The 23122-nt window shown below is 39.4% G+C and overlaps 5 protein-coding genes across 5 annotated transcripts; 3 read left to right on the top strand and 2 right to left on the bottom strand.

The window, feature by feature from the left end:
• Positions 1 to 10154: 10154 nt before the first annotated feature.
• On the top strand, positions 10155 to 11990 carry PFICI_07306 (uncharacterized protein; the record flags this gene model as incomplete). Its single annotated transcript, XM_007835887.1, has 4 exons — positions 10155 to 10347; positions 10405 to 10690; positions 10758 to 11349; positions 11403 to 11990. The coding sequence occupies 4 exons, from the start codon at positions 10155 to 10157 to the stop codon at positions 11988 to 11990; spliced, it is 1659 nt and encodes a 552-aa protein (XP_007834078.1).
• Positions 11991 to 12937: 947 nt separating this feature from the next.
• On the bottom strand, positions 12938 to 14143 carry PFICI_07305 (uncharacterized protein; the record flags this gene model as incomplete). Its single annotated transcript, XM_007835886.1, has 1 exon — positions 12938 to 14143. One exon carries the CDS (start codon positions 14141 to 14143, stop codon positions 12938 to 12940), a length of 1206 nt encoding a protein of 401 aa, XP_007834077.1.
• Positions 14144 to 15584: 1441 nt separating this feature from the next.
• On the top strand, positions 15585 to 16904 carry PFICI_07304 (uncharacterized protein; the record flags this gene model as incomplete). The annotated part of the gene is made up of 1 exon (XM_007835885.1): positions 15585 to 16904. One exon carries the CDS (start codon positions 15585 to 15587, stop codon positions 16902 to 16904), a length of 1320 nt encoding a protein of 439 aa, XP_007834076.1.
• Positions 16905 to 17044: 140 nt separating this feature from the next.
• On the bottom strand, positions 17045 to 17898 carry PFICI_07303 (uncharacterized protein; the record flags this gene model as incomplete). The annotated part of the gene is made up of 3 exons (XM_007835884.1): positions 17045 to 17284; positions 17345 to 17784; positions 17847 to 17898. The coding sequence occupies 3 exons, from the start codon at positions 17896 to 17898 to the stop codon at positions 17045 to 17047; spliced, it is 732 nt and encodes a 243-aa protein (XP_007834075.1).
• A 3198-nt stretch (positions 17899 to 21096) lies between these two features.
• PFICI_07302 (uncharacterized protein) lies at positions 21097 to 22861 on the top strand (the record flags this gene model as incomplete). Its single annotated transcript, XM_007835883.1, has 4 exons — positions 21097 to 21441; positions 21493 to 21595; positions 21763 to 22365; positions 22428 to 22861. 4 exons carry the CDS (start codon positions 21097 to 21099, stop codon positions 22859 to 22861), a joined length of 1485 nt encoding a protein of 494 aa, XP_007834074.1.
• Positions 22862 to 23122: the final 261 nt, after the last annotated feature.

Here is a 23122-nt window from a genome sequence, read left to right as displayed (position 1 = left end):
TATAAGCCTTTAATATAATAATTCCGTTATATAGCATTTTATTAGGCTAACGGATATTTTTTATATTAATAACCGCAAATTTACGTTTAATTAAAATCGAAAAAATGCTTTTAGTACCGGAAAAAATCGGTAAAGCCTTATGGCTAATTGCCTGCTTTTTTAGCTTTTAAATATATATTTTTAATGCTTTTCGGACTTTTTCGGCTTTTTTCTCCTTTTTTCGGGCCTTTTTACCTTTAATTCGAGCCTGCTTTTCGGAAGCCTTAAATATTTTTTTTAGCTTATTTTTTTTAGGCTTTTTCTCCTTTTTTTTATTATTTATAACCGTGGTTAAAAAGCGTCGAAAGGCCTTAAAAAAAGTCGGAAGGCGTCGCAAAATCGCGTAAATAATCGGTCGGGACCGAAAAATAGCGAAATAAATCGCAAATATTAATTCGGGTTAATAAAAATATTAAAATTATTATAAAAATATAATTAGCAATTTTTCGGTAAAAATTAATAATAAATAATTATTAAAAAATAAAAATAATTTTAAAAATATAATAAAAATTAATAATATATAAATTATAAATTAATATACGTTATAAAAAATAAGCTTTAGGTCGATTATTTAATCGTTTTAAGCCGGGAAAAATTGCAAATAACGTAAAATAGGCTATATAATGCATTTTTAGCGATAATAAAATATAAAAATACCCGTAAGCAGGGGAATTTATAGTTATTATAAAATTAGGTAATATATTATAATATATTAAAAATAATTATTTAATATAGAATTACGCCCGGGATCGCATATACGCTAATTTAGCTATATTTAGTCGCATTAAGCCGGGAAAAATTATAAATAACGTAAAATAGGTTATATAATATATTTTTAGCGATAATAAAATATAAAAATACCCGTAAATAAAGGAATTTACAATTATTATAAAATTAGGTAATATATTATAATATATTAAAGGCAATTATTTAATATAAAATTGCGCTTAAAGTTATATATACGCTAATTTAGCCGTATTTAATCGCAAAAACTCCAAAAAAATCGCGCTACGTATATGTAACGACTACACTACGGGTTTTTAGAATAAACCTGAAGTATAAAAAATATTGGGGTTTATGCTAATAGGGAACGATAGTTTTGAAAAAAGGTACTAAGCAATAAGTATCTAAAGGTAAAGGTAATTGGACTAATTTATAAATATAGTCGTTAAAACGTATTAAATGCTTTATTTATAAATAAAATAAATGCTTAAATTAATTATTAAGGTAATAATTATTTATATAAGAAATCTTTTTATAATATATATTTATTTATTCCTTTACTAATATTTTTTAGATTATAATGCTAAGCCGATTTTATAGTCTTAAAGTCGATAGAATTTAATAATCCTAATAATCTAACCGCTTAAATTATTACTAAAATTATAATTTTATTAGGCAGCTAGCTAGCAGCTATTAAAAATAATAGTTTCCGTTTTAATTTATTCCCGGCTTTCGGTGCTAAGCCTTTCCTTTTTTTCCTTAGGCGTTAATATATTTATTTATTTTTATATAAAAATGCATATTCGTAATATTAGCTCCTTTTTTTATATTTTTTGTTCTCGAAAAACTTTAAGCCGCTTAAATAAATCGTAATACCTATATATTATAATTATTTTATTTCCTTTTTTTTATCGTTTTTTTTTGCTTTATTTATAATATATACTTATTATATTAAAATCTTTATCGGAAATAATAAAAAAACGAAAAGCTCGTAAACGAATTAAGCTTTTTAATTTTATTAAATTAAACGGTCGTATTACAAATATACCGTATACGCTTTACTTTAAAAATAAGCGTTCCTGCCGAATAGCGGATAAAAAATCGATTTATTATCTAAAATATATCGCGTATTTTTCCCGGAAATGCGATAATATTTTAGTAGCTTTTACGCTTCGGAAGGTTTTAGATTAATAGCGGAAATTAAAAACCGAAAAAAAAAAGGCGAATAATAATTTTTTAAAATTTTACGAAAAAATAGCTAAGCTTTAATTTTTTTTAGCGGCTGCTATTAGTCGGTTATTTCGGATTCGGAAAATTAAAATATAAGTAAAAATTCGTAGTTCCGAATTATTCGCTTATAATATAAAGGAATTAAATAAAAAAATAGGGTTTTTTTTGCTTTTAAAAATTACGAATATTTTATAATAAACGATTTTTAGTCGTTAAGCATTTTTAACGAGCCCGATTAATCGGCATTTAGTTTCGGAAATAATTTTATAAATTTTAGTCCTTTTATCGAAGCTAAAGGTATTAATTAAAAGCGATATAGTTTTTAATATGCTTTTTAGGTTTTTAAATATTTTTTTTAAGTAAGTAATTTTCCTATTTAACGTAAAATTAGTATCCGCGTCCGATTTTTTTATAATTAATAATTTTTTTAACGATATATTTTTGCTAATTTAGTTTTATTTTTAATATTTCGTTAATTTTAGCGTTTTTTAATGCTAATTCGAGCAATAAAATATAAAAGGTTTTATAGTTTTTTATAGTTTTTAATAGCTTAAATCGGTAATTAACGTTCGAAATTTTTTTATCGATTTTAAATAATCTAAATTTTTTAAAATCGAATTTATCGCTTAGTCGTTTTATTTTAATATTTTTGCGTAAAAGGTAGACTTTATTTTTTTTTTAAAGATTGGTCTTTTAATTTTTTTTTATCGTATTAGAGTTTTATTTTTTGTTAAATAGCGATAAGGGTTTTTTAAAGTTTTGCTTATAGATTTTTAAGTTATTCGACGCGTATAATAGCGTATAATACAAGTTTTTTCCTTTTTAGTGGTTTTTTAATAATATCGGGTTTATATCCGTAATTAGCGTAAAATAATAATATTCCGGTAGGTTTTCGTATTATATTATTATATATAAATTGCGCGAGTGGCAATAGCGTAACTTAATTATTTTATTTATAATTAACGTAGCATTTAAGGTATTTTTCGAATATTTAATTTATTCGTTTTATTTATCCGTTAGTTTGCGGATAAAAAGCCGTCGAAAGCTTATAATCGCATTTTAGCTAACTAATAAATGATTTCCAGAATTTTAATATAAAGAGCTTATTTTGATTTAAAATAATTTTATTTAATAACCCGTGCTAATTAGCTATTGTTCGAAGGAACGTATAGGCTAGTTTTTTTGCGTTATTGGCTTTTTTATACGGAAGGAAATAAGCGTATTTTATAAGTCGTTTTGTAAATATTAGGATATTATTATAAAAGGTTTTAGTTAAAGGTTTTTTTAAAAGTGGTAATTTTACGATAAAATCTAATATAATAAATTTTTATATTTTATTTAGCGGTAATATAAGCTATAATTTTTTATATTATTTATATCGTATTAATTTTGCTTTATTATATAAGTTATATTTTTTAATAATATTATTAACGTATTTGCGTAGCTATAAATAGTCGAAGTATTATTAAATTCGTTTAATTATTTTAAATACTTTTTAGTATTTTTTAATAAGTAATTCATAATAATCTTTAATTATTTAATCGATTAATATATTTTTAATTTTGATTTTATTAGCGTATATATTAAGTGTGCCGTTATCGTTAGTTATCCTTTTAATCTAATTATTATCGTTATTAACCTTTATGGCTATATATAAGGTTATAATTAATATTAAGTTTCCTTTGTTATCCGTTAAAAGGATAATATTGGTTTTTTTTAGTATTTTTTGGAAGTGATTTGGTTTTCGGTTAAAAGCGTCGGCTCGGCCGTTTTTTAATTTTTTTTGGTAAATAATTTTAAAATTAAAATCTGCTAAGAATTTTGCCTATTTAATTTATCGTTTATTAAATTTTTTATTAGTGGTAAACGAGGCTAGATTTTTGTAATCGGTATAGATTTTAATTTAGTATTTAATTCCGCTAAGGTAATATTTTTATTTTTAAAATACTTCGATAATAGCTATAAATTTTTTATTATAAATTTGGTAATTTAGTTGTTTTTTTATAAATTTTTTATTATAAAATATAATTAGGTATAGCTTTTTATTATCGTTTTTTTATATAAATTATCCGCTTATAGCGTAATTTAAGGCGTTTATTTCGATTTTAAATTTTTATTTTAGGTTTGCTATATATATTACGGGTTTATTTATAATTCGTTTTTTAACTACTTCGAAGGCTTTTTGCGCTTCGGGTATTTAATTAAAAGGTATATCTTTTTTTATTAAGTATATAAATAATGCGGTAATGCCTCCGAATCCCTAGATAAATATTCGGTAAAAATTTACGAATCCTAAAAAAGATCTAATTTTTATTACCGTTATTAGGGTAGGCCAATCCCTTATTACTAAAATTTTAGATAATTCTATTTTAATTTTTTTAGGGGATATTATATATTTTATAAAGGTAATTTTTTTTTTATAAAATTCGCTTTTTTTAGGTTAATTAATAGGTTTGCGTTTTATAATTTTTATAGCATTATTTTAACGTATTATTAATATTTATTAAAATTTTTAAAATAAATAAATATATTATCAAAGTATATTATTACGAATTTATCGAAATATTTTTTTAAAACGTTATTAATTATATTTTAAAAGCTTACTGGTGCGTTAGTTAATCCGAAAGGTATAACCTTATATTCGAAATATCCGTATTTATAACGGAAAGCGGTTTTCTATTTTTCTCCTTTTTTAATTCGCATTAAGCCGTACGCGTTAGGCAAATTTAAAGCCGTAAATTATTAGGCTTTATATAATTTATTACGTAAGTCTTTAATTAAAAATAAAAGATATCGATTTTTAATCGTAATATCGTTAAGCTTGCGGTAATTAATACAAAGTTTTTATTTAGGTTTTTTATTTTTATTTTTTTTAAATATAAAAAATATTAAATATCCTGCGGATAAAATAAATTTTATAATTTATCCTTTTTATAGCATATCCGCTAAATATTCCTTTAATACCTTTTCGTACTAAAATTTTATTAGGTACGTTAGCATAAAATATAATTCCTTCCCTTTTTAAAAAGGTATTTTATAATTATATTTCGTATGCTTTAATAATCCTATTTTTAATACTTTATTAAATAGGTCGCTAAATTTTTAGTATTTTTCTAATATTTTAGCCTCGAATTTCGGCTTAATATATTTAGTTATAAAATAAAATCTAAATATTTTAAAATTGCTTAAAAGCTTATTTTAGCGCTTTTTAAAAGCTAATTTTTTTCCTAATATATTTTATTAAAATTAGCCGGTATTTTAATTTATTTTAGGGTTATTCGCTTATAATTAGGGTATTTTTAAAATAATATTATAATCCATAATTTTTATAATATCGCATTTAAATCCTTTTTCGTGGTTTTAAATATAAATTTAAATATACGTAATTTTTATACTTATAATTCCGTTTTTATACGATATAAATTTTTTATTAATAATATTAAATACGTAAGGCGTTTTTTTTTGCTTTTATAATATTTATAAAGCGTTAACGATTATTAGCAAAATAAAATTTCCTTAAGCTCCCGTATTTATTAAAGCTCGTATTTTTTAATTTATAATTTTAATCTAAATCGTAAAATATTCGTTAATATTAATGCTATTTATAGCATATATGGATTTTTTGGTCGGGGTCTATTTTTATCGCTTTAAAAGTGCCCATAGTCGTTTCCTGAATTTTTATTAATTCGTTTATTAGCTCGTCGTATTTTAGCGGCCGTATATACCTATTATTTTAGTATATTTAGATTTTTTTTGGCTTATAAGGGTCAATTTCCGTATTATTTAGATAATTCGCCTATTCTTTATTATATATTAGGGGTATTTTTTTATTTTTTATTATTTTTAAAGGGCTTTTTTAGCTTTTTATATTTTTAGTATATAAAATATAAATTAGTAATAGTCCTAATATAGGTTTTTTTTATTTTTTTTATTATTTCGATAATTAGTCGTAATAATAAATTAATTATTAAATATATAAATGGTTCGTATTTATTATTTATAGCTTATATTAAATTTTCGGTATTATCGTTTTTTAGTTAGGTAGCTATAACGCGGATGCGTTTTGCTGCTTTATATTTTTTAAAAAGGTGCTATATTTTGATTTTTTTTATTGCGTAATATTTATAATTATAATATAGGCATTTTTTTTATTTTTTATCCCCGTTTTTTAGGTATCGGTTTAAATTTTATAATCGTATATAAAGCACTACGAATCCTCGAGGGTCGATATAACTAATTTCTATATTTTTTATTTTTCCCGCCTTAAAAGGGTGGTAAATGGCGTTTTTATTATATCGTAAGGGGAATATCCCTTTTTAGATTTTGTTTTATAGGTATATATTATAACCGGGGTCGATATACCCGTATTATATTACGGTATTATATGCTGGGTGTGTGTGGGTAAGCTTTATGTTATCTCCTATTGCTATTTTTAGGGTTTGTTAGGTTTATAAAGTATTAGTTTTTTTTTAAAGGATTTTTATAAATTATAATGCGGTGTTTTATTATTTTATTATAATAATAATTGTATTATAAACGTAGCTAGTTCCGTTTTTGGATATATAATCGATAATATATTTTTCGTTATTATTTTGGATAAATTTAACGAGTTTATTTCTTTTTTGCTCGTTAGAATTTATATTAATATCGATATTTTTTTCGCAATTAAAAGTGTTATCGCATAAATTTTGCTGGTTCTGGCCTTTTGCTTATTTTATTTAGTGGTATGCTTCGTTTTTTAAGGCATCCGAAAACGTATAATCGTTATTATTTTAAAATTGCTTTTATTTTTTAAAATATACGGTTTTTTTTAGTTATATAGCTGCTAGGGTTTTCCGTTTTTAGGGGTATTATTTATTTTTATCCTTATTAGATTTATGCGTTCGGTATCCGTCGTCGAAACACGCCGTCCAGGAAAGTAATTCGTAAGGTATATTATTCCTTTTAGTGCTATTAAATTACCTTTTGCCTTTTAATATTAGCTTAAATTTTGATTTTTTAGGTTAGTAATATTCGCTAGTATAATATTTTATTTTATCGCAATTATAGCATTTAATTTTAAATTTGTTTTTACGTTAGGTAGCGTTAAAGTTTATTTATTTGCTATAGGTTCCGTATAATATTTTATTATGCTAATCGTTTTTAGGTCGTTAGGTATTTCGTTATTTATTTATATTAGCGTAATTGCGTTAAAAACGTGGTATAGGGTGGTTCCTTTTTTTTTCGTTTTATCGAGCGTATAACTAATTATCGATTTTAACGGTAAATTCGCTATATTTACTAAATTCGGCTAATAATTTAAGGATTTTATTAAATTCGTCCTTAATATTATTTTTAAATTTTCGATAATATAATATAATTTTAATATCGTCGGTGCATTTTATTTTAATAATTATGCGTTTAAAATCTACCGTATAATTAAATGCGGATTTTTTTTATTTAAGGTTTTTAAGTTTTTTTTTAGCTTATCGTTTTTTATCCGGATCCTAAAACAAAAATCGAAGCGCTGCTTCGAATCTTATATAATTTTAAAAAATATTTTAAGTTTCCGCTTTATATAATTTTATTTGCTATTCGTGCTTAATTATATTTAAAAAGTAAAATTCGAATTAGGCAAATGCTCGTTTTTTAAAATAAAACGTAATATAAAGTATTTTTTATTTTTTTATTATAAATTGGTTACCGTAAAAGGTTTAATAAGCTCGGATTTAGGCTAGGAATCCTTAGAGTAATCCGGGGGTACCGTTAAAGGCCGCTAATATATTAAGCTTAAGCTTTTTGGAATAAATTAGGGTAAAAATAATATTAGCTATTTTAGCTATAGCATTATTAGAATTTTATAATTTTTATATAATTTATCCTATTTAGGCTTTGCGTATAAAAAAGGTGGTTTTTTTTTTTAAATACGCGGATTTTTTTAACTAATTTTATATATTAAATTTTCGTAAATTCGAAGTTATTTTTTTCTATTTTTTGCGTAAGCAAGCGCTAGGAGTATTTAAATAAAAAAAAAAGGAATTTTTCCGGTTAACGATATTCTGCTAAATATTGCTTAAGGTTTTTTTTAAAGGTAATATACCTAAATAAAAGTAATTAAAATATAACGATTATATTATAGGTTTTTAAAATAAACCTAAAATATAAAAAGTATTAAGGTTTATGCTAATAAAAAACGATAATTTTAAAAAAAGGTATTAAGTAATAAATATTTAAAAATAAAAGTAATTAGATTAATTTACAAATATAGTCGTTAAAGCGTATTAAATACTTTATTTATAGGTAAAATAAATGCTTAAATTAATTATTAAAGTAATAATTATTTATATAAGAAATCCTTTTATAATATATATCTATTTATTCCCTTATTAATATTTTTTGGATTATAATACCAAGCCGATTTTATAGTCCTAAAATCGATAAAATTTAATAATCCTAATAATCTAACCGCTTAGATTATTGCCAAGATTATAATCCTGTTAGGCAGCTGGCTGGCAGCTGTTAAAGATGGTGGTTCCCGTTTTGACCTGTTCCCGGCTTTCGGTGCTAAGCCCCTCCCTTTTTTCCTTAGGCGCCAACACATTTGTTTGTTCTTATGCAAGGGTGCATGTTCGTAATAGTATAAAATCGACTCGAAAACCCGATTATTACGATAAATTAGCTTTAAAAAATATACGCAAATATAAAATAAAAGTATATAATAATTATAATTTACCGGTAAATTAATAATTTAAAAAAGCTAAAATTATATAGCTAAAAACCGCGGGAAAATATAAAAAATCCCGTAATATAAATCCTATTTACGCGCTATTATATAATTTTAATTAGGCCCGATTAGGAATTAATAATTTTAAATCGGGTTAATTATAGCAATTACGATAATTTTGGCAATTACGTAAATTTTTTAGCTAAATACTAATTATAAATAATAAAAATAATTTTAAATATTTACGGTATATTACGGTGTTTTTTAATTTTACGATCTTGCTATTGCTAATTATTTTGCTATAAATTACGGTATTTTTTAACCTTATAATCTTGCTGTTACTAACGATTTTGCTATCGCTTACGGTTTTGCTATTGCTAATATTTTTTTTGCGTAAGCAAAAAAAATCTGGCTGACAGGGTCAGCTAGTAATTAAGATATTATAGCTTTATTAAATCACAACTCAACATATTGCTAAACGAGATGTACCCTAATCCCAGCGAATCTCTGCAGTTATTCGTGATACATTATCTTGCGGTCTGTTGGGGATTGTTGACAGGCTGCATCAAGTTCGTGTCAAGGGCTTGTAGTACTGTATTCAGCCGCCCGTTTCTCCGAATTTCTGCTCAAGTGCACTGTATTCGAATTAGTATATTCAAGTGATTTATTGTTATAAAGCTCAAATCATCTAGGCTTATAAAAAGAGGTTATTTCTTCTAATAAAAGGGGAGGGGAATCCGTTGTTTATGGTGGCTTGATCAAACTTATCACTGCTAACATAATGGTTTGCTCTACGACCGGTTCCCCACTTCTTGCTCTCCGCCAAACCATCCTACTCAGTGGATTGATCAAGCAAGCGATTCCCCACTATATTCACAGAAAAAACGCGACTGCATCAAACCCCCATAGATGTGGTGACTCGGGTGATTGTGGACTCGGGAATGTCGTCTTTTTCGGACAATGACAAGATTGAATTCTAGAATTCTAGATTTAATGCTAGATCTTATCGTGAGCGGGTCAGTTCGGGAAACACTGTACCGACCAGAGGGGACTGCGACTTGCGTGGCTTGAGTAGATTTCTATGATGATTCCCAACAAAGTCCCGAGGTGATCGGCCCGGGAGTATATTTTAGTGGTCTCGACCCCACTAGCGTCGTCCTACCGCCGGCCGCGGGGAGCCCACCAAGCAGTTTAGTAGCGCACACCAAAAATCTGGTGTGACTGACTCTTTTTTCTCTGTCCCTAGCCAATACCTTAGTAATCTTGTCCTCTTTTCTTCCTTCTTCTTCACCATCTCTTTATACAGTAGATAGCCAGCACGACTCTACTCTTGCGTCGCCAGACGGTCCAGCCTGGAGAGGAGCAAAAAGGAAGAGGCCTTGCCTAGAGAAACAAATTCGCCCGAGCCCGCCTGGTCAAGACTAGTTGCACGCACCTCCATTGCTTCACAGTCGAGAACATGGCCGGCAATCAATCGGACATGGATGTAGAGGGCGATAGAAAAGTTCCGCACCAGACGAGTGCCGACGCTGATACTGTCACTGCTGCTGATGAGCGAGGCCAGAATGCCGGCGGCGTCCCTGCACCCATCGAATACGATGTCGCGCGCGTCGAGAGAGTATATCGCAAGCTCGACCGTCGGATCATTCCTGGTAAGCAGCTTGGAAAACCATCACTAGAAATTGGACCCATGCTTATCGCACATTTAGCTTTCTGGGTCTTGTACTTTCTCTGCTCGGCCATTCGATCCAACATTGGTCTGGCCCAGACGATGAACACTGCATCTGGCCATAATCTGATGCAGGTCCTGCACTTGAGCTCAAAGGACGTCTCCACGGCATTGGCTCTGTTCTACGTCTCCTATGTCATCTTTGATATGCCCTCAAATCTCATTCTGAGCAAGCTAGGCCCACGTGTTTGGATGGCTAGAATCGTCTTTGCCGTTGGAGTGATAGGAGTCTGCTTCACCGCTGTCAAGGCAGCTTGGAGCGTCAAGTGAGTTTACTCGAAAGGGTTTCATCATGTGAGAAAGACGAATGACCACTTGCTTACACACGGCCAGGCTTCTTCGATTCCTCTTAGGTGTAGTCATTGCCGGCATGTGGCCTGGCATGTCGTACTACTTGACCTTGTTCTATCCGCCATCGCGAACGGGTAAGCGCATCGGACAATACTTTACGGCAGCACAGGTCTCGGCTGCCGTAGTCGGTCTCGTCTCGGCCGGCTTTCAGAAGATGGACGGCTTGGGTGGTCTGGTTGGCTTTCAGTGGATGTTTCTCATTTACGGTCTTTGTGCTGTGGTGCTCGGTGTCGTGTTGCTCTGGTGGCTACCTGACCGCCCGCTGCCTCCTGGCGAAACCCGAGTGCGCAAGGGTATCTTCAAGTGGATGCCGAAAACGCCCGAGGCCTTGACCGGTGAAGACGCCCTTGTCCACTACCAGGACCTCAAGCGTGTATATCACCCAAGACCCTGGACACTCAAGGATCTGGGCTATGTTCTCATTGACTGGAGACTCTGGCCCTTGACTTTGATGTATTTTGGCGTCGTCGGTGTTGGCATTGGTACGCAACTATATGGTACCGTCATCATCCAAGGCATCAACCCAAACTTCACCGGAGTTCAGCTTAGCTTGCTGTTTGCGCCCATCTGGATTGTAAGTCGACACCGGCTCGTTTTGGACAGGGTCAGAAATTCTAACAGGAATAGATGGATCTCATCGCCATCCTAATTGTCACTCCCATCGCCGATCGATTCCATAAATACCGCCCCTTCTTCTTCGCTGGTGCAACCTTGATTCAGATTGCTGGCCTTCTCATTGTCACCTTTGCCCCAACGACCAACCAGTGGGCAAGATATGGAGGGTTGCTGATCGTGGGATTTGGACTTGGCCCAACTGTTCCAAACTGCATGGCCTGGACCAATGAAATCTTCCAAAAGCGTCACGGCGAGGTCGGAGTTGCTGCCGCAGCCGCACTCGTCTCCGGCCTGGGTAACCTTGGAAGTATCACGACAACCTATGCTCTGTATACCGGTTGGCCCGAGGACGCGGTATCTGGTCCTCATCAGTACCGTCGCAGCAACTTGACCATGATTGGAATTCTATGCATCAGCATTGCCAGCAGTGTCGTCATGTTTATCGCCATCAGAATCTTCGGGAACAAGCCTCATCACAGAAACATCAGCAGCAGTGCCGCATCCGCCGTCGACAGCAGCGACGAGTACCAAGATGGCGCTGCTCAGAGAGAACGCGAGCAGCGCGGTTTCGGACGCTCGTGGTTCAGCAAGAGATCTTAGATCTCTTGCCCGTTCTGAAACGACACAAAACGACAATGCGAGCTTCGATGTTCAACCATTGCCCTAGCACGACCAATTCGCTTCATATCGATACCGGCTCGTAAGCGTAGCTCAACCTATCGACCAGCTTGACCTCATTGGGCTTCCCCGCTCATATTATTACCCAACTATTTTATTACATCGTAATCGGTAAACACAGTCTTTGCGAGGCTCGGCCCTCTTCAATGCCCATCATCTGGCTAGGGTTCGTTTGGCCTGAGACGATGCGGCCAGGCCTCAAACGGCGACAGTGCTTTTACGCCATCGCTGTGGAAGACGTTTCTTATTGAAAAGAGGAGGATAGGTGCAACAACGCTGCCACGCTATTGCATGAGCCTGTCGGCCTCGCTTGAAAAAAAAAAAATTTGCTACCAACATTGGTGGAAGGAGATGGGAGGAGACTGGAATGGTGTTTTTGCTTTTTTGTTTTTATTGCATATGATACCCCATTTGTGTTTGGATACGCTGTCACTCGAGAGAAGGGTTTCTTCAGCAGAACTCGCCAGCGAAAGTGCTCCTACGCCATCGCCTGGGACGGCGTGTTGCAGCCGAGTGAGACCGACGACAATGCTTCTGCGCTATCGTTAGGGTCTCTTCTCATGGGCTCGCTTTCACACGTTCTTTGAGTTTTTTGGAAGATGATTCTATTCAGGGTGGAAGAGGATTGAGTTATTTTATCTTGAGTGAAGGGTTTGGCTCTTGCCATCCGCTTCTTGAATATATCATATACATGGCGCGAGTATACTCACGCCATGCTTTTGATTATTTGAAAGCTACGCTCCAGGCTAAATTGGTGTTTGTGTTTACGCTGTGCTTTACCTATCGTCGTCACTCTTGCTAACGAAAAAATTCACTTACATTTAGTTGGATGCCGTCGGGTGGCACTTCTTGTCCAATTTAGTCCCAGCTCAGAAGCATATAAGCCTCTTCCACTTCCAAAGCAAACCCCAACCGCCCAAGAGCGATGACAGTCCCGTAAAAATGATAATGGGCCCATAACTGGTGCCATAACCGAAACTGCCCACCTGATGGTGGCTACCGGCATTGAGCAATGGCACTCCCACAACGCCACCAACTACGTATCCAATACCCCGTGCGCCATTGAGAAGCCCGTACACCATGCCGGTATCGATGGCCTCGTTCCTCTGGGCGGCTTCAGAGGCCATTTCGTTCAGGAGACCTCCCCACGTCGCGCTGTACCCGCCGGCGGCAAAGCCAAACGTGACGGAGAACAAGACCAACAAGGCCATGCTGCCGGGAGATGTGAGGCCCCAAAATAGCAGGGCTGCAAGACCCGACATGACGCCCGAGATGGCCGTCACGGCCGCCGCCGACAGCGGGAATCGGCGGTTGTCGCTCAGGTAGCCAAAGAAGGAAGACGAGGCGATGCCCGGCACGTTGAAGAGTGTCAGCAGCAGCGTTGCCGATGTCTGCGACAGCAGAGCCACCTCGTGGGCGTAGGTGTTGAGGTACGTCTGGGGGATACCGTAGCCGCAGCTTTGCAGCGTCGTCGCCGCGCTGTATACCCAAAAGGTGCGGTGCCGAAGAAAAGACCACGGGATCCTTCTCGGCGCGCGAGACTCGCTGCTCGCAGAGACCAACGCCGAGGGGTGCGTCGGAATCAGCAGGACGGCGAGGATGCCCGTGCCGGCGGCCACGGCGGCCCAGATGCGCAGCGTCGTCCGGAAGCCGTACGCGTCCAGCAAGACGCGCATCAGGAACGGACAAGCCGAGCCCACGATATTCTTGCACGACAGCGTCACGCCATAGGCCAGGGCCCGGTTTCCGTCATTGTACCACTCGCCGAGGGACAGCGTCGTCGGGCTGAACATGAGGGCCGTGCCAAGGGCCGCGAGCACGCCCTGCGTCGCGACCAGGTGCCACACGTCGGTGCTCAAGGACGAGAGCAGAAAGCTCGAGGCCGTCAGGGCCGCGCCGCAGAGGGCCGCCGACCGCCGCCAATGGGCCCAGCGCCGGGTGAAGAGGGCAAAGAGCAGCGGCATGGCCAGGTACGTGACACCGTTGAGCGTGGTGCCAATGATGCCCGTGACCTCGCGGCTGCCCTGGAGCGTCCAGTTGGCAAAGAAGAATTCTTGAAAGACGCCGTAGCTCATTGCGAAACCTAAATGATGTGAGTTTATGGTCCGGGGGGTTTCCCTTCCTTCTTTCTAATGACAATCAGAGCGTGGTGCTGCGCCTACCCCACATTGGCAACTGCAGCATCGCAGAGCCCATCAAGACAGAAGTCTTTTTCCATTGTGACTCGACCTGGCGAAGTTGTGCTTGTTCGAGATTGCCATCGCTCAAGTCGGCCGCACCAGTACGAGCTTCTTGCTCCCTGCCAAAGGAAGAAGCGTCATGCAGCGAAATAACGTCGTCTTGTGACATGTTTGAAATATTTCCTCAAGCCCGAAAAGCCTAGGCCAATGTAATGGCTCTTTCAATTTCACTTCACAGTCGAAACTGCAATAACTGTGTTGTGGTTCAGATCCTCCTGGTGATTCAGTCTCATTGAGAATCAATGATTAGTGAATAGACAGACGTCACTTCGCTTAGATAGCCGGTGGTCGGAGGGCGTTTCGGCAACAATTGCCTTTCCCGGCAGTACCCAATTGGGATTACAATGCATATGCAACCATGAACCCTAAACCCATCATTACGGTTGACCATGAAATGACCAAGGGCCAATAAAACTACATGCCCGTATCTGCAACAGACCGTGCTCGGCCGTTGTTTACTTCTTATTGGAATGCCTCCCATGTTCTGAATGACTGATTACTCTGCATGGTGTCAGACGGTGTATCTTTGACCAGGGTGATTACCCAGGCTTTCGAAATAGGCAATATCTCGGGACCGTAATCGAGGCCCAGAGAAGGCGGAATAAATCAACCTATCCACGTGGCTTTTGGCTAGGATTTTTGCTGAGTATTGCAGATTTGGTCGCGTCATTGCAAAATGAGTAAGGCGTTATGCCCGCGGCGGTGAGCTCCTTGGGGCAAGACTTTGCGAGATCGATCCCAGCCCTACAAGGCGCATTGAAAGAACGGGAGGATCATTCAGATCTCTCGGCCCGACACGCTGGGGACGATATAAAAGTCTTGTAGATCCCGAAAGATTTGTTAAACTCTCGAAACTGTGATGCCAGAGGTGTTATCTGGCATTCAGTTGATTTCTCCAAGCAACATTCCAGTGCACGCATTCACATGCTGTTGCCTACGGTAGATGATTACAGAAAAGGCCTGGGCTGAATGACAGACTTGGGACGTTGATGGACACTGACGTGAGCAATGTGATCATCGGGGCCAGATGTGGCTCAGAATAGACTCGCCCACACGCTTCTGTTGAGGGAATCATGCAGTGATGTGGCGGGCGACTTTTAGTCAGATTTGGACTCTTTTTGAGCCTCTCGTCTTCGCTGATATCCGTGATTTGATGGCGACTTCCGTCAGATGAAAGTGCTGCCCTGTGCCTTAAAATGTTGGCTCTCTGCCTCGATAGGCTGACTTTTCCAGTCTCCAATCTTGAACTGGGCTGCGATATTTTACTGTTTTCAGAATGAAGACTATTCAGCTTGACACGACTTTGGCGGAGTTGTATCGCAACCATGGAATCAAGGGGCCCTTTATTGTTACAATGTACTGTGTCTTTGGACATCTCGATCTTCACCCAAACTTTCCAAGGGAGCTTACCTTTCCCGAAGACGAGGAGCCAGTCCCTTTCTCAGAAGACGCAAATGAACAGGACCGCTTGAAGAGAATTATTCTGGGTCTCAAGCCGCTCCGTCGAGCCTTTGGAATTGGTAACATGGATGTCATCTTTTTCGGGCCAAATGCCACTGCCGCTGGAATGGAGCGTGCCTTGTCGCAATTGGAGCCCAGTCAACGACACAGACCGCGCTTCTTGGATTTGGAGAAGGGAAATGTACCTCAGCAGTTGCTGGATGCTTCAAAGAATAAGAAGTTGCTCTTCTGGAGGCCACAGGGCTGGATGAAGGACCACGACTGCCTCATTGATCCCCAGGAGGGATACGACATCAACTCGAAAAAGTTTCTGGTTACTTCTGGGATCAAGACGCCTAGATCGATTGTCGTGAATTTACAGGACATGGATCTGGACGATCCGGAAATGATCTTGAACCAGCGACCACTACCTTTTGTGCTCAAGCTGTGTCGTGCAGGCTGTGGATTCGGGACATTTATCGTGACGAACGAAACAAATCGCGGCAACATGATGGAGTCCATGAGAACTTATAAGAAACGGGGCGTTACTGAAGTTCTTGTTTCGGATTACATTGATCTGGTACAAGACCTTGCAGTCCATTTTCTCATTGGAGCCGCTGATAGCGAGAGAAACCACAACGATCCCTTGATACTGGGCGTCACGGTGCAAAAGCTGACGGCCGACGGGAAATGGGTGGGCGGCCACATTGACTATAGCGCTCAAGGTGAACTGCATGACCTGGTACGCGAGACCGTTCGTGACACTGCACGACGCATGCCCCGGTCATACGTGGGCTGGGCCGGCATCGATATCGTGGTCGATAGGCAAGGACAGCAATGGGTCGTGGACCTCAACGCCAGGTTTACTGGTTCCATGCCCATCTGCTTCATGTCGGGCCACTTTTGGAAGAGACGCAGCCTCCCACTCGCGCAGTTTGGTGCTTTTGGGTACTCTGGAAAACTCGACAGCATCTACGAGCGGCTCAGACCACTACTGGATTTTGGTCAGGTCATTGTCACTGCGACGGCGGAGATTTATGAGGGAGACAACATGGCCGATATTGTCTGGGGAGGGAGAGACGCGGCGGATCTGCAACGAGTTGAGCAGTGGATCAAGGAGAGACTGGCCCAAGTTGAGTTGCCAACTGTAGTGTGATCAAATTGTGTAACAATAATACATTGTAGCAATGAGTACTCAATCTGTTCATTTTTTTGTCTATCAACCTCCATGCTTTAGTACCATATCTCCAGATTTTAAACGCGTGAAAATTACAAATATTAACGCCCTACTTCTACTCAAGGCTTAACCCAGTCGGAGAGGCCAGCTGCCTTTCTCATTCTAGCTCTCTTGTTCCATGATCTCTCAACAATAACATTTTCATCAAATACCGAGGTCAGACTAGGGTGCGAAGAAACAGCAGTGGCCCACTTGTGAAAATGGGGGGCCTTCTCGGCAATCAGCTCCACGAGACTCGTTGGGTACACTCCGTGTCTCGACAAGGCCATGGCGCGAATCAAGAATGGCCCAGTAATAACCTAGTGGCATATACAGTCAGTTTTACAATCAATTCAATGGATTTGGATGTCGCTTTTTACCTCTGCCAGGGTAAGTTTCTCGCTGCCGCCAAAGAACGGACGCGCATCCACCAGCAACGGCTCAACCTCGCGAACGAGCCCGGCCACGGCGTCGACGGCAATCTGCTCCGTGTCGGCCTCGGTGGCCGCCTCGAACAGCCGAAACAGCACCGTGTGGAACTTTGTCCAATAGGCGTCGGTGAAGAAGGCGATGCGGGCACGACCGAGCGCACCCTCGACGGACGCGGCCGGCGGGCACAGCGGCGAGGGATACACGTCGCACAGGAACTGGCACACAATGGCCGACTCGATAATGATGTCGCCGTTGAACACGAGCACCGGCACCAGACCCCGCGGGTTGATGGCCAGGAACTCGGCGGGGCGCGGCCCGTCGACGTTGATTATGCGTTCCTCAAAGTCGAGGCCGAGCTCAAGGAGTGCAACTTTGGCTCGGTTTGACCCTGGAAGCTTTTGCATCAGTACTTTGATTGCTGGTTTTTTGGTAGTCGTGGAAAGCTCTTACATGTGCATGTGTCATTGTTATATAGAATCAATTTGTTGTCAGTAGAACCCATTTTGACTCGATTGTTGGTGTATATTGAAGCTATTTCCGAATACAATTCATATATCATGTGGTCGATACCTGTCGAGAAGGCAATGATCTCTCTGATTTATAAGTATTTTCAACAAGCGATGACGAAAGGTCTGACTCAGATTCACCGACATGAGAAATCATCATCAGATCTGAATTGAGCATCTTGCATTCACGTTGCAAATGACCGACCGCTTCATTCCACTAGTGACTTGGTGATTCGTACAGTTACTGCGAATTGCTGGCTTTAACCCAGGCTTTGTGCCACAGACTTGCGTGCTCAGCTGATGGTCGGGCGTAAGCTGCGTGTGTGTTCGCGTACGCATGCGTGCATACCATTGCATCCATTACTTGATCCACTAGAAAAGTACGTAAGCAATCAGCAAATTTGCGAGAGCCGCATTCACTCCCTTTTTCTCTTTCTTTTTTGGTGTAGGGAGATATGCATCGAGTTCAAGTCAGTGGCACACGTTCGCTGGTGTCCTAACTTCGGCTCAGCAAGCGAATGCACAAGTGACGTACCAAGGAGCCTGGGTTTGGATATCAGCCGCTTCTCCAAAATCAAGTAACCTAGTACTTAATCAAGAAAAAGGTCAAATTTCTTTCTAATTCTGTCTTCCCGGAAACGTATTTGTCCACTGACTATGCACTAGGTGCGAGCAAGTCAAGCCGTAGACTTTGGTGTCGCTTTCCAACTTCACGTAAAGACCAAATGTCTGTTGGCCGCCGCTTCGAACTGATTTCCTGGGCTGTGTGGAACGATTGCTTGGGGAAGTCCTGAGCGGGCAAGAACAACATCAATCATTGCACCCAGAGCTGCCTTAACAACAGCAGACTTGTCATGGCCGCAGGCGTTATCTGGCTGACGGACTGCACACGACAGGTGGTTCATTCCCTGAAGTAGACGTTTTTGTTGCAGGTGAGTGGAAGGGATAGCGTGTGAAGATTCTCATCCAGCGTAGATCAGATAGAATGGGCAAAGAGTACCCCTGCCAGCTACAACCTGCGCCTTGCCTCCTACATATTCATATGATCGATCACGTTGACTTGTGGCTCTTTCCCAGTTCCCACCATACAAGCACGCGTGGATGGGCCCGGCATGGGAAATAACCATTGTGGCCATGCCATAGCTTTAACTTGAGGAGAACAGTAAGTAGCCATAGAGTTCATATCCTTAGCAACACTCGATTGTTGGAAGGTGCAATTAGCAGCTACGGAGGGGTACAAATTAGAGCTTCCCAGGCATTCCAGGGGAATCTTCCTTTCATCACCATCAATACACCTTTACCTCGTCTTTTGGGCATCTCTGTTCTGTCCCGTTCCAGTTCCTACAGTTTATCTTCGAGTCTATGCTTCAAATTACGATAACTTTACGGGAAATTCTTCATCTTTCCCGATGGTTCATTCTATGACTATGCGTCTGCCATTTAATCAGAACCGCTTTATGTATCAAGGAGGTCGGATATTCAAGCAAGCCGTTTGGGAAGAAGGCAAAAGGCAGCACCACGTTCAAGCGAATCAGACCACATCCGACGACATACATTATGCGCTAAAAGATCGGCGAGACGATCTCGAACAAAAAGCTCGCGAATATCGAGAGAGAAAATCCGATGGGAGTCATGGTACCAATATCAAGAAAAACTAGAGCAGTGGGAATGGTACCTCGCTTCAACCCAGAGGCTATCCACTCAATCATCCCAAACATTCCCTCAACCAACGGTCTTATCAAACATCAAAATCGTCAGGATGTGCATCTGGAGGAGGTTGCATCTTGATTGCACGGTCTGCGGCTAAACCGCTGTGATCATCTACATCGATCCAACATGCAATCTTTACGAGCACGACCCCATGTACCAGTTCGACGAAGGCTTTGGACAGCTTGAGCCGACACCGAAATACAAGAAGACACTGCGATGATTGCAAAGGAGAAACAGGAATAAGTGTTTTGTTTAAGAAAGAAATTGATGGGGCACAGTATGGGATGAGTTGGCTGTGTAAGGATGGATTCTGCAGTGAGTGCGGGAGAGCCTATTTATCTGTACCCCTATCGACAGAGAAGGATCACCTAATACACTCTAGGATACTACTCTTTTCATCATTCACGCCATATATCATAACCTTTTCACATTGCATTGGATATTCTGATCGGAATGACCTCGAATTACTCAAGACTGTATTGGATACTCTGGCGCATATTCGATCAATCTCTCCATCTGCCGAGAAGCAGTATGATCTCTTTCAAGCACTACATCGCATTGCGGAAGCATACACCAAGGATTGTTCACTGACATCTGAACGAGAAGAAATCATCTCGTCATATACGAATCTCCTTGGATTTCCCCTTCAAGACTCGATTCCGAACAGTTGGGACTATTTGGATTCCGACTGGTTGCAGAACATATGACCTGTGCTGTCAAGGGTATCCGTTGCAATCAGAGTCATGTTACATTCAATAGATAGAATCAAGCTAAGCTACTCACTGTATTTCACGTGAATTGACGTGATTGTATGCGTGGACGATAGTCTTAGAAAGAAGTCTGAGCTGATTCGATAGAGTAACAAAGTATAGATGTGAAATACCATCTAGCCCACCCACAACCAGTGATCTCCAGTGGCTGCTGTGTATGCCATTGCAACACGATATGATTGTAATAGGATGATCGCAACATTAATGCAATGCAATATTTATGCGGATTTAGATGGGCCCCGAGACTCCGGCGTTGCGGACCCGATACTTTCGATGCAACTTCTTCAAGCAGTTCGGTTGATTTGAGCACTGACGATGGTGGGTCGGCTCCGAGTGCCAATGGAAATACTGCGAGGGCCTACTGAATGGTATGCAATGGTAGGATTGCGAAGTCCGACATATAGATGGAACGTTCATCTGTTCTCCGCCTCGTGTTCAGCGGGTTGTTCTTGACACAAAGCGTCCACGCGTTCCGCGGTCCGCGCCAGAGCCGGCAGGTCCGATGCCGATCATCACAACGGCATTGACAAAGTGATCTACAGTATACACTTAATCGACCAAACTCGTTCTTCACTCAGTAATCTCGAATGGATTCTAGGATTTATTTAAGCCAGACAAAGCTCGTGCAACTTGATCCGAAGAATTCAAAGATATATTCACACGCAACGCCACACGCAACTCCACACGCTTCTACAACATTACATATCAGAACCGATGGACTACGGGCAATATATCGTGGGTGACGGGGGCCTTGCGGCAAAATCAACTTCAATCTTGTGCATCATTACCTCCATTTTGGCTGTGTTCATTTTTCAGCAGATTGATACCTCCAGCATTCCATTGCTCAATCCAAGGAAAGCCTTCGAGACTTCGGACAAACGAGCCAAAACCGAGTTTGTACAAAATGGAGGCAACCTACTCCGTACTTGGTTCAAAGCGAATCCAGATAAACCAGCCCGCCTGATTGGAGACGTCGGCAACGTCATTGTATTGCCTCCACATCTGGCTCAAGAGATTCGGAATGACAAGCGTCTTGATTTTGCGAAATGGACTTTCAAGGTATGTCCGAATTGTCGCTCACTGGACCATCACGAGCTCACTTTTGCACAGTCATTCCATGCCCATCTACCTGGGTTTGATGGCTTCCGTGAGGGTACAAGCGGAAAGAACCTGGCCCAGATGATCATTACAAAAGACTTGACAAAGTTATTGAGTATAAGCTCCTGCATTTTGTACTGCAAGATCATGGCTAACAAGTGATAGACAAAATTACCGAACCTCTGGCGGAAGAGACAATTCTATCTCTAGACAAGTACTTCACAAAAGACACTGGCAAGTAATATAGAATGTACAACTAGATCATATGCTTACAAACGACAGAGTGGCATACTGTCCCAATGAAAGAAGTGGTGCTCCGAATCGTGGCCCAAGTTTCATCACGAGCCTTTCTTGGCACCGAGCTCTGCCGCCACGAAGGATGGCTTCGCATCACCCGCGAATACACCGTCAACGGCTTTGAAGCCGCCGAAGAGCTGCGCATGTGGCCGTCATTGCTACGACCTCTCGTGCACTGGTTCTTGCCCAAGTGTCGCAACCTCCGAAAGCAGGTCAAGGAGGCTCGCCAGGTCATCAATGCCACCCTGCACAAGCGACGGGAACTCAAGGAACAGCACAGGGCTCAGGGAAAAGAGATGCCTCGCTTCGACGACGCCATTGAGTGGCTTGAACAGGCTGCCAAGGGTGTCTCGTATGATCCGGCCGCCGCACAACTGGGGCTGTCGCTCGCGGCCATTCATACTACGACCGACCTACTTTGCCAGGCTCTGACGAGAATTGCCCTAAACCAGGATATACTGGTGCCTCTACGGGAAGAGATCATTTCCAATCTTCGAGAGACGGGGTGGCAAAAGAATTCATTATACAATATGAAGCTGCTCGACAGTGTGCTGAAGGAAAGTCAGCGCATGAAGCCCACAGAGATGGGTAGGTACTCGCCGTCATATCGATGACAACAACGAGCTGATTGAGTTTTTCTTTTAATCTAGTTTCAATGACCCGGCTGGCTCTCGAGGATATCAAGCTTTCTGACGGCACCGTGATTCCTGCCAACAGCGGCTTGGCGGTTTCGTCTCACCGAATGTGGGATGAACAAGTCCATACGCACCCAGAGAAATGGGATCCCTATCGGTTTTACAAGATGCGTGAAGAGCCCGGAAAACAGAATATCTCTCAACTCGTTTCCACTGGTCCCAATCACCTGGCATTTGGTCACGGGCTCCACGCCTGTCCAGGACGTTTCTTTGCTGCAAATGAGCTTAAAATCCTGCTCATCATTATCATTTTGCAATACGATTGGGTTTTGCCGGAAGGGTCGAGTCACCGAGTTTTCGAGCATGGGTTCACATTGGTAGGCGACCCTTTTATCGAGATGCGCATCAGATATCGTCCACAGGGTATGGACTTGATTCGTGGCAAATAGTGGAATAATAGACCTGTCATACTGAGGTGGAGGGTACTCATCAAAGGTCACCGGCTGTATATTACCTAGATAGATCTTGAACACATTTCTTTGTAGCTTGATAAAATCAACTCAGACTCTTCCATCACCTCACTCTTTCAGATCTCTTCTTTCCACCGACTCAGGTAAAAGTCAAAGATGTCATGCGTGCCGTCTACGCAAAACCTAGAATATGTAGGTGATATGGTTCAAGAAATTGCATCGTCATGTAATTCATCCCTG

The sequence above is a fragment of the Pestalotiopsis fici genome, assembly GCF_000516985.1.
Source record: "Pestalotiopsis fici W106-1 unplaced genomic scaffold PFICI_Scf_4, whole genome shotgun sequence".
NCBI lineage: Eukaryota > Fungi > Ascomycota > Sordariomycetes > Amphisphaeriales > Sporocadaceae > Pestalotiopsis > Pestalotiopsis fici.
Note: the sequence above shows the minus strand (reverse complement) of the source record. Positions and strands in the feature narration are given on the sequence as shown.